The sequence below is a fragment of the Dendropsophus ebraccatus genome, chromosome 3 (genome assembly GCF_027789765.1).
Source record: "Dendropsophus ebraccatus isolate aDenEbr1 chromosome 3, aDenEbr1.pat, whole genome shotgun sequence".
Lineage (NCBI taxonomy): Eukaryota > Metazoa > Chordata > Amphibia > Anura > Hylidae > Dendropsophus > Dendropsophus ebraccatus.
In genome coordinates this window covers 42,123,387-42,143,454 of record NC_091456.1, presented here as the reverse complement: position 1 = coordinate 42,143,454, position 20,068 = coordinate 42,123,387, and the positions used below count along the sequence as shown (strand labels likewise).

The window sequence follows — 20,068 nt, the reverse complement described above, 5'->3', positions numbered from 1 at the left end:
ATCCTGCTCTCGACAGTTCCTTTCACGGATAGAGGTGGCAGCATAGAGCACTCTGTTGGCTATGGAGATAAGAGCCCTGCTCTTATGGAGGTCGCACCCCCCCCCCCCCACACACACACACAATTTCTTACTTGGGGGACAAGCTTCATATCTTAAGCTTTATGTTGGAACATGGTCACATGGTCACTATCACTATAATTCTCAAACCAGAAGAAACATTTTGCTCATCTCTGGTAGCACACTAAGTACGGTCCTGTCCTTCCTGGCTCTCTGTACTATATGTATTCATTAGGAAGGACACTGTTGGTACAATGGCATATAAAAAGTCCATGCTACAGTATACAAGTGTGTCTTTCCGCATTGCTCCTGTTATTATCAGGTTTCCTCTTCTGCGCTTCCCTTCCTGTTTTGGTTCACCGGTCGAAGCTGCCAGCAGGAGATTCCTTTGTAACAATTCGGCTTCTCCTGAATTTCTCTTGATCCTGGCTGTAGTCCCAGATGTGTAAATAGGGAAGGGGCCGTGACCAACACCCCAAAGAAGTAGCACAACTACCTAGAATAACTGTTGGTGGGATATAAAGCGCAGAGGTAACGTCCTAAATAAATCTATTTTTTTGGAGAAGGTTGTTATATAGGAAATCGATGGACGGTTAACTATGATAGTGCACATATAGATATATAGAGCACACTTTGGTTTTTATTTTTCTCTAACTTGTCATTTTGTCCACCTACAGGGCTTCAATGAAGGACTGAATATTCAATGCAATCCTAAGGATGTTTTGACTAGTATGGACTCTGCCTTATCCTTACGCCATGTATAACGTGCTCCCAGCATGCTTCTATTTATGGCTTTATCTTCTTGTGGAGCTCAGTTTGCATGAAGGTTAGTGGATGAAATACACATCACTTTGCCTTTTATTTCTCTTCAAATAACGTGCAGGAGCCCCAGTGCGTTCATAGAAGTTTTGTGATCCAGCAACAGTCTAGATATTGGGTCCTATGTTTTAAATCTACATATGTTCCTAAAATTGAAGACCTAAGATTTGTTTGGATCATTCTTCTTTGACTCTTAAAGTCAGTCATACAATTTTTGGAGCTATTAAAAAGAAATAAGAATGTTATTGCTTTATTTTTTTTTATGGACATTAAGGGAACCTCTCACCAAGATAATGCTATCTAATCTATAGACATCATGTTAAAAAGCGGGAAGAACTGAGCAGACTGATATTATCTTTGTGGGAAAAAATTCAATTTACTGTAACTTATAAGATGTTGATTGAAATCCCTGATTACTCTGTGTTTAGGAGTCCAGTGGGCGGTGTCACTCTTAACTCTGGACTCCTTAACATGGAAAAATTAGAGCTTTCAATTTATAAGCTATACTAATATTTAACCATACAGACATATATATATATATATATATATATATATATATATATATATATATATAGCAATCTGCTCAGCTTTTTCTGCTCTATAATATGATGCTGATAGCATAGATTCGATTAAAAGCTCCTTCAAAGCGGCAATATTATAGTAATCATAACTGGTAAAGAAGAAAATTCCAATAGTTTCTTAGTAAGAAAAAATGCAACATAAAAAATCTTCATGTATATCCGTTAATATTTTTAAAATAGTATTGATGCATACAACAAACAAAAATGAATATGTTCTCCAGGGTTTAGCAGTTACCCATGCATCTTCTTAAACCTTTGTAGAATAGTTTTAGTTTCCTTAGTCTTCCTTACCTATGTAACAAGTGTACCAACTGACAGTATATTTCCAACACAGAATGCTAGCCTATGTATGCCAAGCCTTTTTTTTTTTGCAGAAATCAATAGTACAGGCGATTTAAAGAAACTTTGTATTTGGGTTTGTTAAGCAAATATGCCATTATCTGCATTCAAAAAGACTTTTCCCAGGTCCCCCCTCCCTCCTCTCTTATTCACTGCTCATTATCAGGAAATCTCGACTCTTTTACATCAGTCAAGCTCTGTGTTACCTATGGAGAGGGGAGGGGGGAGGAGGGAGATTATTCACCAGCAGAGAGCAGAGAACAAAGGATTACACAGTGGGACCTGTGTGAAAGCCGGTATTCAGAGGTCCGAGAGGTCAGTGCTGACTTCAGAGGAGATAGCCTGGTGATGTAACTGTAAATTAACTCTTTTTTGTCCTGTTTTGGTGCCTCTTATCCCTCCACCCCTCTCCATTAGAGAACCATGAAAACAGTGGGGAGAGCTTCAAACTGCTTTTTCATGATAAAAATGCATTTTTCGGCTAATAAACCCAATTACAAAGTTTCTTAATATCGCCTGTACTATTGGTTTCTGCAAAAATAAATAAATAAATAAATAAACGACAGTGACTCTCTAACCCTTAGGCGACCCTGGACGTACCCTTATGTCCAGGGCCGCCTCTCCGCGTTCAGAGCGGGGCCGCGCGGCGGCCGCGCTCTGAACCGCCGCAATCCCGGGTGCCTCATGTAGCCCGGGATCGCGGCTGTTAGCGGGCACGGTCCGATCGCCGTGCCCGCTAATCAGGTAATCGGAGGCAGCTGTCAAAGATGACAGCTGCCTCTGATTACCGGCTGCATTTGATCGGTGGTGGTATAGTGGGGAGATCGCTCCTCCGGGACGTTGTCCCGGAGAAGCGATCTCCGATACTGAAGCCGGCCGGGGACCGCTCCAAGATGGCGCCGTCCCCGGCTCGGCACTCGTTTGTTTCCGGCTACAGCAGCCGAAAGCAAACGAGTGCTGATCTAATGGATCTCTGCAGCATATCTATGCTGCAGAGATCTCAATGAGAGATCACAGTGTATATACTAGAAGTCCCCCAGGGGGGCTTCTAGTATATGTGTAAAAAAAAAAAAAAGTGTTGTTAATAGTAAAAAGCCCCCTCCCCTAATAAAAGTCTGAATCACCCCCCTTTTCCCAGGTTTTAAATAAAAGTAAACAAATAAATAAATAAACAAACATGTTTGCTATCGCCGCGTGCGTAATCGCCCGAACTATTAATTAATCACATTCCCGATCTCGCACGGTAAACGGCGTCAGCGCAAAAAAATCCCAAAGTGTAAAATTGCGCATTTTTGGTCGCATCAAATCCAGAAAAATTGTAATAAAAAGCGATCAAAAAGTCGTACATGTGCAATCATGGTACCAATAGAAAGAACACATCATGGCGCACACCACACCTTGAATTTTTTTCTGGTTTTGCAGTGTACTTTATGCAAAAATTCAGCCTGTCATTGCAAAGTACAATTAGTGACGGAAAAAATAAGGGCTCATGGGGTTTCTAGGTGGAAAAATGCAAGTGCTATGGCCTTTTAAACACAAGGAGGAAAAAACGAAAATGCAAAAATTGAAATTGGCCGGGTCCTCTAAGGGTTAACGATTAAAAAAAGGAGTTTCCAAATTTTTTTTTTTTACATTTTCCAGCTGTTCTTCAGAGGCCACAAATCTTCTTCTCGGCCAGTTATGCCACATACCTAACTGGAGAAGCCGTGTCTCTAGAATGTCAAGCCAACGTTGACTTCACAATACAAGGATACAAGTTCTTCAAAAATAATCAAGAAGTTAATGGGATAGGAGCAGCCTCGGCAAACAAGTATAAGATAAGACCAGCAAAAAGAAATGATGCCGGATCATACACCTGTCTCTATTTGACATTCGATAAAATTAGAGGAAGACAAGAGTCAGAAGTCAGCTTTCCTGTGTCTCTGTCTATAATAGGTAAGAACCATTGATGTCAGACACTGCAGCGTATTGTGAGCGAGGCATAAAGTAACAAAAGGAATAGTTCTATATGGACTAAAATGTGCTGAACAGTTTTAAAATAATCTATTGCTGGCAATACCAAAACCAGAGGTGGAACTAACAGGGCAAAATTATACTGAAAAGATTTGCCCAGTTTGTGTTTTCAACCCACTCCTGGTTTTGGTTGAAAAAATACTGATCAAAAGACTGATGGAAATACTAAGTGTGAACATAGCCTATAAAAAATAAAGTCTAAGGAAAAATGCACACATTGTAAAAGAAAACATTTTGTATAGTGTGTGCACAGACAGCTTTCCATAGACTTTAATCTAACTTATTGTTAGATTATATTTTGCTTTTCTTTTACTGTGCATGAACCTCACTTTAGACTTTTTTAATCCTCTAAAAGTTTGTTTTAAAAAGTACATAAAAAACTGTATCTACACTGTATGCAGTTTTGTTGCTCTTATAAAGTCTGCCACTGGGACACACTGACAGCAGAGACGTCACTTCAGCCACGAAGCCTAGCAGAGGCATCTGGCTGCCATGTTGGCTAATTGACCCCCTTCAATTATATTGCTAATGCTAATCGGACCCCTGACGTAGGTACAAACTGTTTGGTTGCTATAGTTGCTATGGGTTGCAGCATCTAAACAGTTACATAAATGGCATCTTTAGTGTCATTCATTACTGATGAGTGATGTCTCACCCGGCACCTGTTGAGAATGATGCAGGCCCAGTACCTGGGGTCACATAAGTCTTGTCATACATATATGTCAATGGTCGGGAATCGGGTTAAAAGAGGGTAGAAGCAGTATTCGTTCTTTATGTTATCTAATTTATTATGATCAATGCCTGGCTTTGGTTTTAAAGGGGTACTCCAGCAGGGGGGCACTTTTTTGCTCGGAGCGGGGAGGAGGTGGGCGAGGGAAAAGACGTCCACTCACCTCCCTGGTTCCAGTGGCGGGTTCTGCATCGCTGCGCTCTGGTGCCCGGTTCCCGGCCGCTTCGGGGTGTCTGACACGGGCCCGAGGCGTGACGTCCGCTCAGCCATTCAGTAAAGGAGGCGGGATCTGAGTGGACTTGAAACGGATCCCGCCCCGTCACGTCTCCGGCCCGCGTCAGACACCCGGAGGCGGCCGGGAACCGGGCACCGGAGCGCCGCGATGCAGGACCCGCCGCTGGAACCGGGGAGGTGAGTGGACGTCTTTTCCCTCGGCCACCTCCTCCCCGGTCCCAGCAAAAAAGTGCCCCCCTGCTGGAGTACCCCTTTAAGGCCACGACCACACAAAGTCTTTTTTTGTTGACCGGTTTTTGGACATCCGTCAAATAACGCCCATCAGACCGTCAAAAAAAAAAAAAGACTTTGTGTGGTTGTGGTCTAAAGCTGCAACATAACTGCAGTGTGTAAGGGTGCCCTTAACCCCTCAGTGGATTTTTGCATTACAGAGACGATTTTTTTTTTTTTTAATTTTCCTTCTAAGAGCCATAACTCTCATTTTTCCACATAAGGGGCCATTTAGCTTGTTTTTTTCAGAAGCAACTGTATTTGTAATGAAATCTACCACAAAATGTATGATGAAACCCCAAGAATATTATTTGTAATGAAATGTAATGATGCAACTTTTGTGGGTGTAGGGGGGTTCTTATTTTACACAATGCATTTTGCGGTAAATCTGAACTGTTGTCTTTATTATGTAGATCGATACAGTAGCTTTTCTAATACTGTTTTGAAATACATACAGGATTCCGAGCAGGACAACTTTAAGAAAAACTACTAGTTTGTAGTTTGTTATAATCACATTGACCTTACAAATCAAGATAACATGTGAACAGAGTAAAAAAGGACCCCCAACACACACACATTTTTCTTTTTTTTTTTGGAGTTAGAATATTTTTGTCATTATAAAGTACAGTTGGTCCCACATTAGATGGCTGTGTAATAGAAAAATGTAAGAATTATGGCTTCTAGAAGACAAGATAGAAAAAATGTAATCAGCACTTGTTTCTGTGCCCGTCAGCCAGTGTAAAAGGACCTTTAGGCTATGTCCCCACACCATCTTTTTTTGTTTGTTGCTGTTTGTCACCAAATATTGTCCATTGTTTCATAATTGTGCAAAAGACGGCCATCATTATAAAATAACGTCTGTTATTTGGTGCCAAACAGCAAAAAAAAGACTATGTGTGATCACAGTATTTTTAGTCAGCATATTAAAAGGGTTTTCTGAGAGCTTTGACCTTGTTATCCAGGGCCCTCCCCCCTCTACTCACTCTTGGTCCAGTACTTAGGCACCACTGTGGCTAGTGATTGGCTATAGCATCCCATACTGAGTGTACAGCAAAGTCAATGAAACCGCTTCCACCGAGCACTCCTGACCAGCGGTGAGACTAAGCAATATGTGTTCTAATTTAAAGGGGTACTCTGGGGATTTTTTTTTAAATCAACTGGTGCCAGAAAGTTATACAGAATTGTTATTTACTTCTATTTAAAAAACTCAAGTCTTCCAGTACTTATCAGCTTCTGTATGTCCTTTATGAAGTGCGTTAGAATAACCATGTGTGGACACAGCGGGCGGCATTGCATTGACTTCAATAAAATGCCGCCTCTGCAGTAAAGAACGGACACTGAGGCCATTGCAATCAGCGTCCGTTCTTTACCAATAAAAGACGATGTGTGAACCTAGCCATACACTGTATTCTTGTTCACTTAGATGGAGCTCAGCTGCAATACTATATACAGTGCCTTATGGTGTGTTTACACAGGCAGATTTATCTGACAAATTTTGGAAGCCAAAACCAGGAATGGACCCGTTCCCTGTTTATGGTCTGTTCCTGGCTTTGGCTTCAAAAATCTGTCAGATAAATCTCTCTGTGTAAACACACCATTCGAGCTGGGCTGCCTAAGGAAAAGAAAAATCAGACGGGAAGCTAATTGTTCATTTAGTATTCTGAAGTGTGTGATGGGATGTCTAGTTCTTCTTTTCTTCATTTTAGATCAGCCATCTACGCCCTCTCTCTTAGTCATGCCCGAACAATCCTTGTACTTTGAAGGCGAAGCTGTGACTTTGGAATGTCAACATCCAGGAGTAAATTCTCAGATTAGTTACCATTTTTATAAAGATACAAGGAACATACTGAGTTACCAAGACACATCAAAGTCTGAGCACCACATTTCCAGCTTGAATACCAAGGATTCTGGAGCCTATCACTGTGAATACCTAATATTAGGACACCAAAGAACAATCCCGTCTGGTAAAAGCATGCAAAAAATGATTACTGTTACAGGTATGATACTGGAAGGAGATGCCATTGTACTAGAGCAGTGCTTCTCAATTTCAGCCCTCAGGCCTCACCAACAGGTCATGTTTTGAGGATTTCCTTAGTATTTCACAGGTGATCTAATTATATTCAGTGCATCAGGTATTTTCACAGGTGTTCTTTGTATGGGATATCCTCAAAACATGACCTGTTGGTGAGGCCTGAGGACTGGAATTGAGAAGCACTGGTCTAGATAACTATAGAAATAAAAAGTCACCAATTTAATGGGAATCTGAATGAACATTTATGAAACACAATGGGCCACATGTATCATCCGGCGAACGGATGATTTTCGGCGGAAAGTGCCGATTTGCGTATTTTTTATACGCAAATGGCCGATTTGCGAATAAAATATTCGCAAATCAGCACTTTCCGCCGAGTACGCCAGGGGGCGGAGAGGGGGCGGAAAAGGGGCGGAAAGTGGGCGGAACGGAGGGCGCGGACTCGGAGTCCGCGCGATTTACCGTCCGTTCCGCCAAAATGTACGCCGAAAACCTACTCCAGTCCTCAGCTGGCGTAGGTTTTCGGCGGTGCGCAACGGCGCGCACAGGATTTATGTAGAGGCAGTCCGCCTCTACATAAATCTCCGTAGCGCCGGAGCTGCGGGGGCATTTTTACGTCCGGCGTAAAAAACGCTGGACTTAATAAATGCCTCCCAATATGATTATTTGTAACAATCCTTGGCAGTAGGTGGCAGCAGAGAGTGATATGACTACAGAGGATCGTTCATATGGAGGCATGCCCATGACCCACCCTAGTGCACTGAACTGACTCATTTACATATTAAGAAAAAAAATCATTTATCATAGAATTCAATGTACCAGCTGATTCTAACGGTGCCATTTTTACAGTTCCAGACATATCCTCCTCTTGTTGATTATGCAGATAGGCTAGTCTAGGGAACTGGAGACCAGTGCACTGATTTCTCCTCCCATTGCCTCCATAACTCTTTATTATGAAAGTCTGTTTCCAGTACACTGGGGAGCCTATTTTTATATTTAACGAAAGGAGGATATCTCAGAGACTTGTCGTTGGTATGACTAAAGAATGGCACTGCTACAATGAGCGTCATAGCGTCAGTAGGTTAGATCTGTCTAATGTGCTGCTAGATTCACTTTAAGATATTGTATAGCCAAGGTCCCTAGGGGGGAACAAAATTAGTAATAAAAGCAATAAAAACTATGGAGGAGATTTATCAAACATGGTGTAAAGTAGAATTGTTTTAGCAACCAATCAGATTCCACCTTTCATTTACCAAATGAAAAGTGGAAGCTGATTGGTTGCTAGGGGCAACTGAGCCAGTTCTTTTTTACACCAGTTTGATAAATCTCCCCCTAATTTCTTAAACATATTTTAAAAGTCCTATATAATAAACATTTTAATCACACCCCCTCTCCAATCTTTCAAATAAAAAAGGCAAAAAACAAAACAAACAAACCTACTGTAAGTGGTTTCACCACATGTTGAAGTCTAAAGTATTTAAATATAATAATATTGATATTGATAAATACATTGGAGGATATTTATTAAACTGGTGTAAAGTAAAATTGTCTAAGTTGCCCCTAGCAACCAATCAGATTCCGCCTTTCATTTTCCAGAGTCTGTGAGGAATGAAAAGTGTAATCTGGTTGCTAGGGGCGATGATGATGGTGGTGGACGATGTTGGATATGATGATGATGATGATGATGATGATGATGATATAATATTTTGTTATCCATTCAAAATAGCAATACAAAAATCTGTGGTGGTGGTTAAAAAAGACATTAGACATACTGGGGGAGATTTATCAAAGGGTCTAAAATTTAGACTGGTGCAAACTGCCCACAGCAACCAATCACAGCTCAGCTTTAGGCAGTGCTGTAAGGAAAGCTGAGCTGTGATTGGTTGCTGTGGGCAGTTTGCACCAGTCTAAATTTTAGACCCTTTGATAAATCTCCCCCACTGACTTATCCACTGAAATAATTTTCTAATGCTGCCCACATTTCCCATGAAGCCTTTGGCTTTGAAGAGAGAGGGGGGGTGGAGTCTCATTACTGCAATTCTGAATGAGATCACCTGGTGAACTAATGAACTGGCTGATGATACTCATAAGTAGGTTGTGTTGAATCACGTCACATGCAGTTTTAAAGGGGTACTACTCCAGCGGGGGGGGGGGGGGGGGGCACTTTTTTGCTGGGACCTTTTTTGTGGCGGGTCCTGCATCATGGCGCTCTGGTGCCCGGTTTCCGGCCACTGCCGGGTGTCTGATGCGGGCCCGAGACGTGAAGTCTCAGGTCCGCTCAGCCACTCAGTGAAGGAGGCGGGATCCGTTTCAAGTCCGCTCAGATCCCACCTCTGTCACTGAGTGGCTGAGCGAACCTGAGACGTATCGGCTGGAACCGGGGAGGTGAGTGGACGTTTATTCCCTCGGCCACCTCCTCCCCGGTCTCAGCAAAAAAGTACCCCCCCCCCCCCGCTGGAGTACCCCTTTAATATGGTTTCCCTTGCAAAGTGCATTTTTACAGAAATATTGCCATAAGAATAAAGTGTTAAGTGAAGATTTGAAGTCTTCAGGCTGTGTTCGCATATTGTATACATGTATATACGTATACAGCATTATGGCTATGTTTTTTGCTGTGTTTTTTTTTTTTTTTTTTACCACAATTTTGCACCATCACAGTAAAAGAGCTCCATTTTGCTGCAATTTTGAGAAAATCACCAAAAACATGCCTTGATGCCATAGAGATAACAATAGCAGCCTCTACACATACAGGAAGCTGTCTACTTCCTTTGGCAGCTGCAATTCACATTCTAAATAGCTAACACTGTTAGATAGCTGTTAGGTCATAGAGACTTTCATATATCTTTCATATATCCAGCTATTTATAGACCAATGCTTTTATTCTCCCATGCAAGTGTCAAATTGCTACAAGCTAGAATGACTCCTCTCTCCCCCTCTCATCCATATCCTTACTTGGGCATCAGCTGACCCACAATCAAGCAAGGAAAGGATAGGAGGAGAGCGAGGCAGCACTACAGCCCTCAGCTCTTCAAGGAAAGCCTCTTGGACACTTTGCACTGGAGAATAAAAGCATTTTCTATGTTCTGGAAGCACAGTTGGATATATAAAAGGTACCATGTGCTTCTTGACCTAATAGATATCTAACAGTGTCAGCAGTTTCGAACTTGAATTGCAGCTGACAGATTCCCTTTAAACACAGTTTTTCTGTGGATTAGTGATCACTTTAATCAGTTACAGTAGCGATATACAAGGACGCTGCTGTGCAGATGGAATTCTAGGACGAGTTGTAGTGGGAATGCATTATATGGGAAAAAAAAGGCTGAACAATGTCATTTTTTTTACAATTGTTCTATTATTTTTAAATTAAGTATGAAATCATTTTTCAGCTTTATCTTCCTCCCCACTTTTGAAGTTCCTGCCTCCTTATACAACATTTATAAATGGAGAAAATGTGACCATGGAATGTGAAGCACCTTCACCTGTTTATGTTACACTATATCGCTTCTACAAGGAGGGAGAAGAATTGAAAGGGCCATCATCACACACAGGAATGTATGCATTGTACAACCTCACAAAAGAGAATCAAGCAGAATATACGTGTATGTACTGGAGTCCAAAGATTAACAGAGAGATCCCATCCACCCAGAGTATTACAAAAGAGATTTATGTAATAGGTAAGATGCTTGCTATGCTGCACGTTATAATTTTTGTCATCCATAGCTTATAGGGGTTATCCAAGGTTAGAAAAACATGGCCACTTTCTTCTAGAGACAAGACGACTCTTGTCTCCAGTCCAGGTGCGGTTTGCAATTAAGCTCCATTCACTTAAATGAAAATGAGTAGCAAAACCCTACCCAAACTGGAGACAAGAGCCCTGCTGTCTCAGGAAGAAAGTAACCAATTTTTTTTTTACTTAAAGAGGACCCGTCACCCCCCGTGCCTGGGTGACAGGCTCCCGACCCCAAGTTAGATCCCCTTATACGTACCTCATCCCGCCAAGTCCCGCTGCCGGAGCCGGTCCTGGAACAGAGATATCCCGGCCAGAAGCCGGGGCGCGCGCATGGCTCCATTCATTCTGTATGGACGCAGGACCTCTCTCCAGATCACGTGCGTCGGCTTCTGACCCGGATATCTCTGTCCCGGGATCAGGTCCGGCAGCGGGACTCAGCAGGATGAGGTATGTATAAGGGGATCTAACTGGAGGTCGGGAGACTGTCACCTCTGGGGAACCTACCTGTCCACACTGCGAGGTCCATATAAATCTCAAGTCTGTAACACTGCTTGTTTTCGTTACCCACCACACATGCGTTGTTCGATTTCCAGTTTCACACCTCGCCGCCGTCTCATGGCCACCTCTCTGCTGTGTTTTAATCCTGGGGCTGCACCAGCTGGTGGGCTCTGGTGTTGCGAGGCAACTTGTCACGGTGGCCAAGAGTGGTAATACCCACCCCCGGACACATGGGCACCAGTAGGTAGGACTAGTGTGAGGTGCAGATGTAAGTGCAGGTGCGATGACAGAGTCTCGACTTAACCAGACGTTAACTTTACTTGAATCAACAGGGCACTACAAAAATGTAAGATCAATACTGCTCACAAGTGCTAGTGCAAAAATATATAACACAATACTTCTTAGACAGACTTTGGTAGCAGGAGGTAAAAGTAGATGAAAGTTGTTTGTCAGAGTAGTGTAAGAGCCGAAGAGGCGCCCTTGTCTAATTAGTGCAGGACTCTGCCGGTATGTGTGTAAAGTGTAACTTGAAGAAATCCTCATATTCACTTTAAGATAGCTTTGTAATCCGACCGCCTTCTGCCTGCACAATCTCTGAGACTGTCCTGTGAGGTAGTAGGAGTCCCAGGCCTCTGTCTCTGGGTAGAGTATTGTCAGTAGAGGGCGGCTTACTTGCATCTGAGCTCTACTGCAGAACAGTCCCTTTTCCTTTCTTTCCTGTGACTGTCCTGAAGTTAGGATCCTTGGCGTAGGCAAGGGTGCTTCCTATTTCTCTGGTAGGTCTAGGTGTAGCAGTGCATCACCGCGAAAGTCTCTCTCTCTCTCTGGAACTAGATTGCACTGCTCCTGACAGGACTGAGCCAGAACTCAAAACTCCTCAAATTACAGAAAGACTTATAGTCGTATAGTATAAAGAGTTTTGGCACAGTTAGGCAAACATAGAAAATGTAGCTAGACCTTTATACATAAACTGCAGCTGTGTTCATGGGGAGTGAGACACCTAGTGGCTGAAGTAGGGCACAGCAACTAACTTCACTAGCTGTGGCAACTGAGTGAACTAGTCTTACCTGGGTGTGTAAGGACAGAAGAACCGCTCATAGTGGGACATTACACTTGTCTTTGTATAGCAAGCAGATAAAATTGAATATCCAGCACTCACCATATATCTTCACAATCTTTAGTCATATCAAACAAACCTCAGCGCATTACATGGCAGGTGTGGGTGTGCTCCACTAAAGTGACAGCCATTTCGCGCGCAAGCACATCAACGGGCCTAGAGAAGTTGCCAAAGTATACCCCTGCTGTCACCATGTCCTGTTTCTGGTTACTAGCCAAGGACAGCTCTTGCTGACTTCCATTGCCATTGCCTGTACTCCTGCATGCGCCCCACAGGTGTGACTGCAGTTAAGCCAAGGCTGTAAAAGGCCTCATCAGCAGAGTCTGATACTTAATTACTTACAGAGTCTGATACTTACTTACTATGTATTCTTAAAGGATAAAGGACAATTCCAGTGCAAATGTTTTTGATGTTGAATGAGACACATTACAAAGTTTACATAACCTTCTGTCACCGTTCTGTCCCCCTTCCCTATGTTTCCCCCCTTCAAAATCCCCCCCCCTCCTGCAAGTGTAATAAAGTCATACTTACCCGATACCCGAGCTGGCCTAACTGACATCCCTTAGTTAGCCCAGCCCTCTTTTATTACATTGTCAGATGACTCATAGCTTGCTCAGCTCTGATTGGCTGAACAATCTGTCAGGCAACAGACACTTTTCAGCCCCCTGTACGACGTTGTCAGATGACTCACAGCTTGCTCAGCACCGATTGGCTGATCATGCTGTCAGTCCTCTGACACTTCTAGCCAAAGAACCAAGAAAAAAAGAAGATGTCGACCGGAGCTCCGAGGACCCATGAACGGAGGGAAATTCAAACAAAGATGGACCCAGGAGTGAGGGTAAGTATGGAAACTGTTTTTTTTTTTCTAGCACTGAAGTTCTTTAAGTAGTCGCCCACAACTCTGCTCAAGTCTTTTAACCAGTATTCAAGTCTTTTTTTCAAATTCTCCAGTTTTGCAACTGCAACATGCAGTGTCCCAGAACACGCTGTCTGTTTCTCACTGTCAGTTTATTTTTGCTATTACAACCATGCCTGTTCTGGAAACTATTTGCACTGCAACTGTGACTATATAGTCCCTATTATTCTCAGGTTCATGTATATTGTATATGTGTTTAACTCTGTGCAGTGGTATGCAAAGGCTGAGGGTCACGTGACCAAGCCCTGTAACCATGGTTCCTCCAATGGCCGTCGAGCTTTGGCCAGGAGTACCATGTGACTTTCCCTTGCTAGTTAGTTCCGGCCCCTGCTCCCAAGCAAGGAGGTCGTGTGTTTGTGTCTCTCTTCACCTTCAGAAGAGAGGCTGGTGCTCTGCTGTAACAGATCCTGGCTGTCCGTCTGCTCAAGTGCCTGGAGTATCTCCTCATCTGGGTGACGTTCCTGTTATTCCTCTTCTCAACAAGTCAAGATATTCACAGCAAGTATTCTAAACCACCCAGCATCTCTATTCTTCTCTCACTACTACTCCCATCATCCGGCATGTTTCACCTCAGCCTATGCAGCACCACCTTAGCTCTGTCTATATAAGTCTGCTATATACCCAGTTGCATCCGGAAGAGACTGTTGCTACCAGTTACCTCAGTTACAATTAATGTGTAACCACTGCTGTTACTGAACCCTGGCATTGGTGTCCGTTTACTGGTGCCCTGACTAGGAACAGCGAAGAATCGCATGCCCAGTAGCAAGCATACCGCAGTATCTGCAGACCGGTCCCTCAGCTGTGCCATCCTCAGGCCCTGTACTGTGACAATCCTATACCCTGCAGCTGCCCCGGTTCCTGCCCGCTCACAACATCTGCACTGCGAAGTGACCCTCACGGGTCAGGGCATCGCAAACACCCTATTAGCCAGCACTACACCATCATCTGCAGACCTCCCCGGGTCACCACACTATAACTTATTTTTATATCTACAGAGCTGTTTGCGGATTCTTTTTTTTGCCATGATGTGTACTTTCTATCTTTACTATTTTGATATAGATTAAACTTTTTGATCATGCTTAATTCAATTTGTAAAAAAAAAAAAGCAAAATTTTGCATTTTTTTGTTCACAACATTCACCATGTGGGATCAATAACATTATATGTAAATTGTTCAGATGACTCTTCATGTGGTCATACCAAATATGTTTTTTTTTAATTATTACATTATATATATTATTCTAATTATGCTTTTTTGTTGACAGATCCTTTGCGCCCCCCCTTGTTCTTTGTAGACCCTCCTAGTGGTAGGATCTGGGATGGAGGCAATGTGACACTATACTGTTCAGTCCCTGAAGAGTATGAAAGAACTATATTCCACTTTCTCAATAATACAGATGGGATAATAAGTGTATCCACCGACAGCAAACAAACAACAGCAGAAATAACCATCAACATGAAGAAATCCAATAGCACAGTATCTACTAAATACTACTGTCAATACACAGCAGAGATTAAGGGACGTTCTTTGCTTTCACCAAAGAGTCCTCAAATTGAGATCACTGTGGTACCGGGTAAGTTAACTTCATAAAGCTATTGGTAATTTTGAATGTTATTCCTATGAACAAACTTGTCAAACCACTGGCTGGAGAAGTTGGATGCAACCCTAGGGAATCCTGGAAAACATGGATACAGTTATAGGCCATATTCCCACTGTGTAAGGTCACGGTGTCAGAGAAGATCATCATGGCCGGTACTGCAGTACCGGCAGGATGATCTTCACTGCAGTTGAATTCAGATGTGGGCGCATCTGTGTGCGCCCACATCCGAATTCACCTCTGCGCTCTCCAGTCGCACGCTCTATTGTGTGCACTGACAGGTTTTCTGCAGCCGCTATTCATTGAATAGCGGCCACAGAAAATTGACATGTTAGTTTTTTGTGGCGGCGCTAAGAATCCCGGCCGCAGTGTATCCTTTGTGTATACACTCAGGCTGGGATTCCCTTAGCTGCAGCACTGGGTAAGTACCGTAGTAATCACGGCCATTTTTGCAAATCCGCAACAACTGCAGTGATTATTTCAGTACTTATGTGGTGTGAACATAGCCTTAGGCTCTGACCACGATTTCTTGGCAGCCCTAGGGCTTCATCCTACGTTCGGCAAGTTCGCTCATCATCATTCATATGATACCTAGGTAGAAAAACTTTTAGGAGAAGATTTATCAAACTGGTGTAAAGTAGAATTGGCTTAGTTGCCCCTAGTAACCAATCAGATTCCACCTTTCACTTTTTAAAGAATCTGTGAGGAATGAAAGGTGGAATCTGATTGGTTGCTAGGGGCAACTAAGCCAATTCTACTTTACACCAGTTTGATAAATCTCCCTTTTAATTTTCTACTTAACCCTGACTTCTCTTTGTAATCCTCAGCAGGATCTCTACTGTGGTTGATAGCTATTGGAGTTGGTGCTGGGATCGCTGTATTGCTTGTAATTGTTGGTTTAATCTACTGGGCTCTGTTGCCCAAGAAAGGTAAGATTTACTCTTTAAACTACGAGTCATGAAATATTAAAAAAAGAATTTAAATGGGAAAATGTTAAATTTGGCACATGCCAAGTCCGCGCCCCCCCCCCATCTTGTCCCCTCTGGCCCAACTGGCATAAAGGGGCCCAATGCAAAAAATGTATTTGCATAACAAGCGTGTGCGAATACATCTATTCACATCTGGTCCAACTACGCCTGAATTTTCACTATACGCCAGTAAGAAATATCCCCATATCACAAATATCCCCATACACATATCAATCCACAAGAATACACACCATCCACATACACATATCAAATATCCCCATATCACAAATATCCCCATACACATATCAATCCACAAGAATACACACCATCCACATACACATATCAAATATCCCCTTATCACAAATATCCCCATATCACAAATATCCCCATATCACAAATATCCCCATACACATGAAGGAAACTAATGCTTGCCTAAAGGGATTATCCAGATTTTAACTTTTTTTAAAGGGGCCCCTAATGTTAAAATAAAACAACAAACCAATCTTTACTCACTCCTTCAGTGATCCCCTGTACAAGCTCTGGTTGGTGTCCTGGTCTTCCTTATGATAACACATGACTACTGCAGTCAATCAGAGGTCTCCACAGTCATGTGGTGTACCCCTGGCATCAAGGCCATTGTCTATAACCACTGGGTCATGTGTCATGTTCTTGTCGAGAAAGGCCCAGATGCTGACCACAGCTTGAAGATCCTTGTGGGATCAGACAGGTGAGTAATGAGGTTTCCTTGTTTCTTTGTTTTATATTCTTAAGAGCCCTTTTTATTTTTATTTTTTACATGATAACCCCTTGGGCTCATCTGAGATAATGCATTTGTTTTTGTTTTGTTTATTTTTTTCCTTTTACAGAGGAAAAGAAAGACGCTGAAGAGTCAGAACCAATTCATGAAGTAAGCTGATTAATTTTTATAAATCTAAAGGGAACGTCATCATAAAGAGATCTATTGGTTAAATAAAGTTTTTATGTTTTAAGAAGTTATGGGGATGTTTCTTTTAAAGTTGCTCTCTATTTAAAAAATAATACTGAAATTTTACTGTTTTAGTTAGGCCACAAAGCTTAAAGTGAATGTACCATCAGGTAAATTTGCTTTAAGGGTAGCTTCACATGTACATGTACATGTTCACAGCGGATTTCACTGCAAACTCGCAGTGTGTAATCCAATGCGAATCTGGTACGTGTGAAGCTACCCTAAGTATTACCCATGTATAGAATGGCGACGCAGGGGGAAGCCGGTGCTGCTGTCCTTTTTTTGAACTGTGGCCCGGTTCCCGTGTACAGCCGTTCTTTTCACGGGTACCAGGCTGGTTCAAAAAAGGACTGCGGCACCGGCTTCCCCGCACTGGCGCTGTTCTATATGTGGGTGATGCTTAAAGCGAATGTCTCTGATGGTACATTCACTTTAATATTAGGCTGACCCTCTTCGTTTTGAGCATGCGTTTTCAATAAGAAGAGGGAGGCAAGCCACTGGTGGTGGTTTGTCTCCTCAGAGAAAAAAAAGAATAGGGCATGTTAACATCCAACTGCATAATCCCCGACATCATCTGTTAGGAGACTATTATACACAATAAATTAGTCAGCTTTTCCCACTGAAATGTGTGGGTTCAGCAGACAATAATCTAATGTGGCTTACTATGTTATGTTAAAGAGGTACTCGGGTGAAAAAAAGAATTCTTTCAGATCAACTGGTGTCAGAAAGTTATACAGATTTGTAATTTACTTCTATTTAAAAATCCAGTGCTTCCAGCTGCTGTATGTCCTGCGGGAAGTGGTGTATTGTTTCCAGTCTGACACAGTTCTCTCTGCTGTCACCTCTGTCCGTGACAGGAACTGTCCAGATGTGGAAAGATTTTCTGTGGAAATTTGCTACTGATCCGGACAGTTCCTGTCATGGACAGATGTATAAAATGCACCTGTATTATGCTAGCGAGAAACCAGCCTTAACTGTATTTTAGACTCAAATATTCATTTTCTCTTCTGATAGGGTGGATGCAAAGTCACCTCATTGTAACCCTGAGAAAAAGCTACTTATGTCATCACACAGCAGAGTTCATACTCCAGCTAACCAATACTGAGATAGAACTATTGTGGCTGTGGGTTCCTTTCTCAATGTTAGCACGCAACATCTTGGACCTTGGACTCACACGTAAAACCTCTCTACCTCTAAGGACAAGCAAACCACCAAAGTCATTACTGTATTTTTAAGAAACTTTGGACCAAGCTGAACTGTTCAACTGCATCTAAAACAAGTCATGCTTCTTCTCTCTTCTATTATAGTATTTAAAGGGGTAGTGCGGCGTTTAAAAATTATTCACTAAATAACACACGTCATAAAGTGATACAACTTTGTAATGTGTGTTATGTAAGTGAATGGCCCCCTTCCCCGTGTCCCCCCACCCCCCGGAGGTGTGGTGCATTATACTCACCAGAGGAATCAGAGTAATCTGGTGAGTATACTGCACCACATTTCCGGGGTGGGGGGCCATTCACTTACATAACACAAATTACAAAGTTGTATAACTTTATAATGTGTGTTATTTAGTGAATAATTAAACTCCGCACCACCCGTTTAATTTCAAATCCTGGATTTATCTGGAATTAAAGAGGTTGTCCTAGAAAAATGTACTACCGCTATCCACAGGATAGAGTACAAGGGGGGGGGGGGGGGTCAAACCTCTGTATCCCCCGACGACCTCCCTATTTTGCCCCAGCTTCTCTGTTATAAATAGAGCTGCAGGTACGGCACGTGACCCATGGCTCTATTTATTCCTATGGAGCCGCTGGAAAGAGCCAAAAAAGCCGGAAGAGCGCTTATTTGACTCTTTCTAGCGGCTCCATAGGAATAAATAGAGCTATCGGAAAGAGCCGAGTGAGCTGGAAAAGTGCTTACTCGGCTCTTTCCGGCGGCACAAAAGGAACAAATAGAGCCGCAGGTCATGTTCCGTACACACAGCTCTATTCATAACAGAGAAGCTGGGACCAAATATGGAGATCGGCAGGGAGTACTGAGGTAATTTTTCTTTGACAAGCTCTTTAATTTAGTCACTTGAAATATATTATCATGTTTATGTTGTACACTCAGCCAGGGCCGTATTTACCACTAGGCACCCGTGGTCCGGAGCCTAGGGCAGCACCTTGCAGGGGGGCAGCACCAGGGAGCAGGGGGGCAGGAAAAACTAATTTCTTTGTTTTTATTTTTTTTGTTTCCCTCCTCCTGTTCAGACTTGCCAGTAAATCTGGTGTCTTTTCCAGGGGGGTGGGGGGTATGGTGGTATTGGTCAGGTCTGGTATCGCCAATAGGTGCATGTAGATGGGGCGTCTCCAGGTTTAGTGCCTAGGGCAGCAGCAGCTGTTAATACGGCCCTGCACTCAGCCCATACAGTTAGGCAGCTGAGGTAAAAGGGGTTGATATGCAATAATGTTTTTCTCTTATTTGGATTTTGTGCTGTGTACATGTTCATAACTATTATTCCCATAGTTTAAGGGATACTTATCTGAAATGCTATTTATGCCTAAAACACTAAGAACTAAAGATCAGCGAAGCAGCCGGAAATTCGTTCTACGAGGTTTGCAAATTTTGGGTCAAACTCGTTAAGATTTGTGGATTGAGAGATCTATGTCTCTTCTCTGGATGTGAATCCTGTTTGGACAAGTCTTCTAAAGCTGATTGGATGAGAGGCAATAAAGCTCTGCCAAGAAGAATTTTGTTTATATGCGCTCTTCAAGGCAAGCTGAATGATGTTTATGTTGTAGTGAGATGAGTAACTGTGCGAGTGTTTAGTAGAGATATTACTAATATGCTGTATATAATATTCAAAATTGGCTTATATTAGAAAATCACTTAGTTGACAGCTCCAACAAAAAAATCACCCACAATCAGCCCGCCTATTCTCTCTGTCCCTATATCTCTCTGTTAGTCTCTCCCTGCTCTGCTCTCACTGTCTGCTTCCACCTCCACTACACACTCAGCTGACTGGCCACCTCCAGAAATAAACCACCTTATATAGCGGGTGAGGGGAACATACTGACATGACAGAGGGGCAAATTTACTTAAAGGGGTTGTCCAGGATTATTCAATAAACTGGCATTGCATTGACTTCTGTGGCTCCTGTATATTTTACATACACTTCTATTTTTAATTTACAGCGCTTA

At 42.6% G+C, this 20,068-nt stretch overlaps 1 protein-coding gene across 2 annotated transcripts; it reads left to right on the top strand.

Annotated features, from left to right (window-relative positions):
• The first annotated feature begins 509 nt into the window (after positions 1–509).
• Positions 510–18,252, top strand: LOC138787057 (Fc receptor-like protein 5). 2 transcript variants are annotated; one of them, XM_069964177.1, is made up of 9 exons: positions 510–588; positions 735–883; positions 3,438–3,731; positions 6,750–7,040; positions 10,462–10,749; positions 14,601–14,909; positions 15,764–15,862; positions 16,768–16,808; positions 17,901–18,252. In XM_069964177.1, exons 2-9 carry the CDS (start codon positions 814–816, stop codon positions 17,925–17,927), a joined length of 1,419 nt encoding a protein of 472 aa, XP_069820278.1. In that variant the 5' UTR covers positions 510–588; positions 735–813; the 3' UTR covers positions 17,928–18,252. The 2 variants fall into 2 exon arrangements, with proteins under 2 accessions (XP_069820278.1, XP_069820277.1); XM_069964176.1 differs by having other exon boundaries at positions 15,761–15,862.
• Positions 18,253–20,068: the final 1,816 nt, after the last annotated feature.

Coding starts and splice junctions, on each gene's coding strand:
- LOC138787057 (XM_069964176.1), top strand. CDS start 814: ATGTATAACGTGCTCCCAGCATGCTTCTATTTATGGCTTTATCTTCTT. Junction 3,732..6,749: donor TGTGTCTCTGTCTATAATAG/GTAAGAACCATT, acceptor TCTTCATTTTAG/ATCAGCCATCTACGCCCTCT. Junction 7,041..10,461: donor AAAAATGATTACTGTTACAG/GTATGATACTGG, acceptor ATCATTTTTCAG/CTTTATCTTCCTCCCCACTT.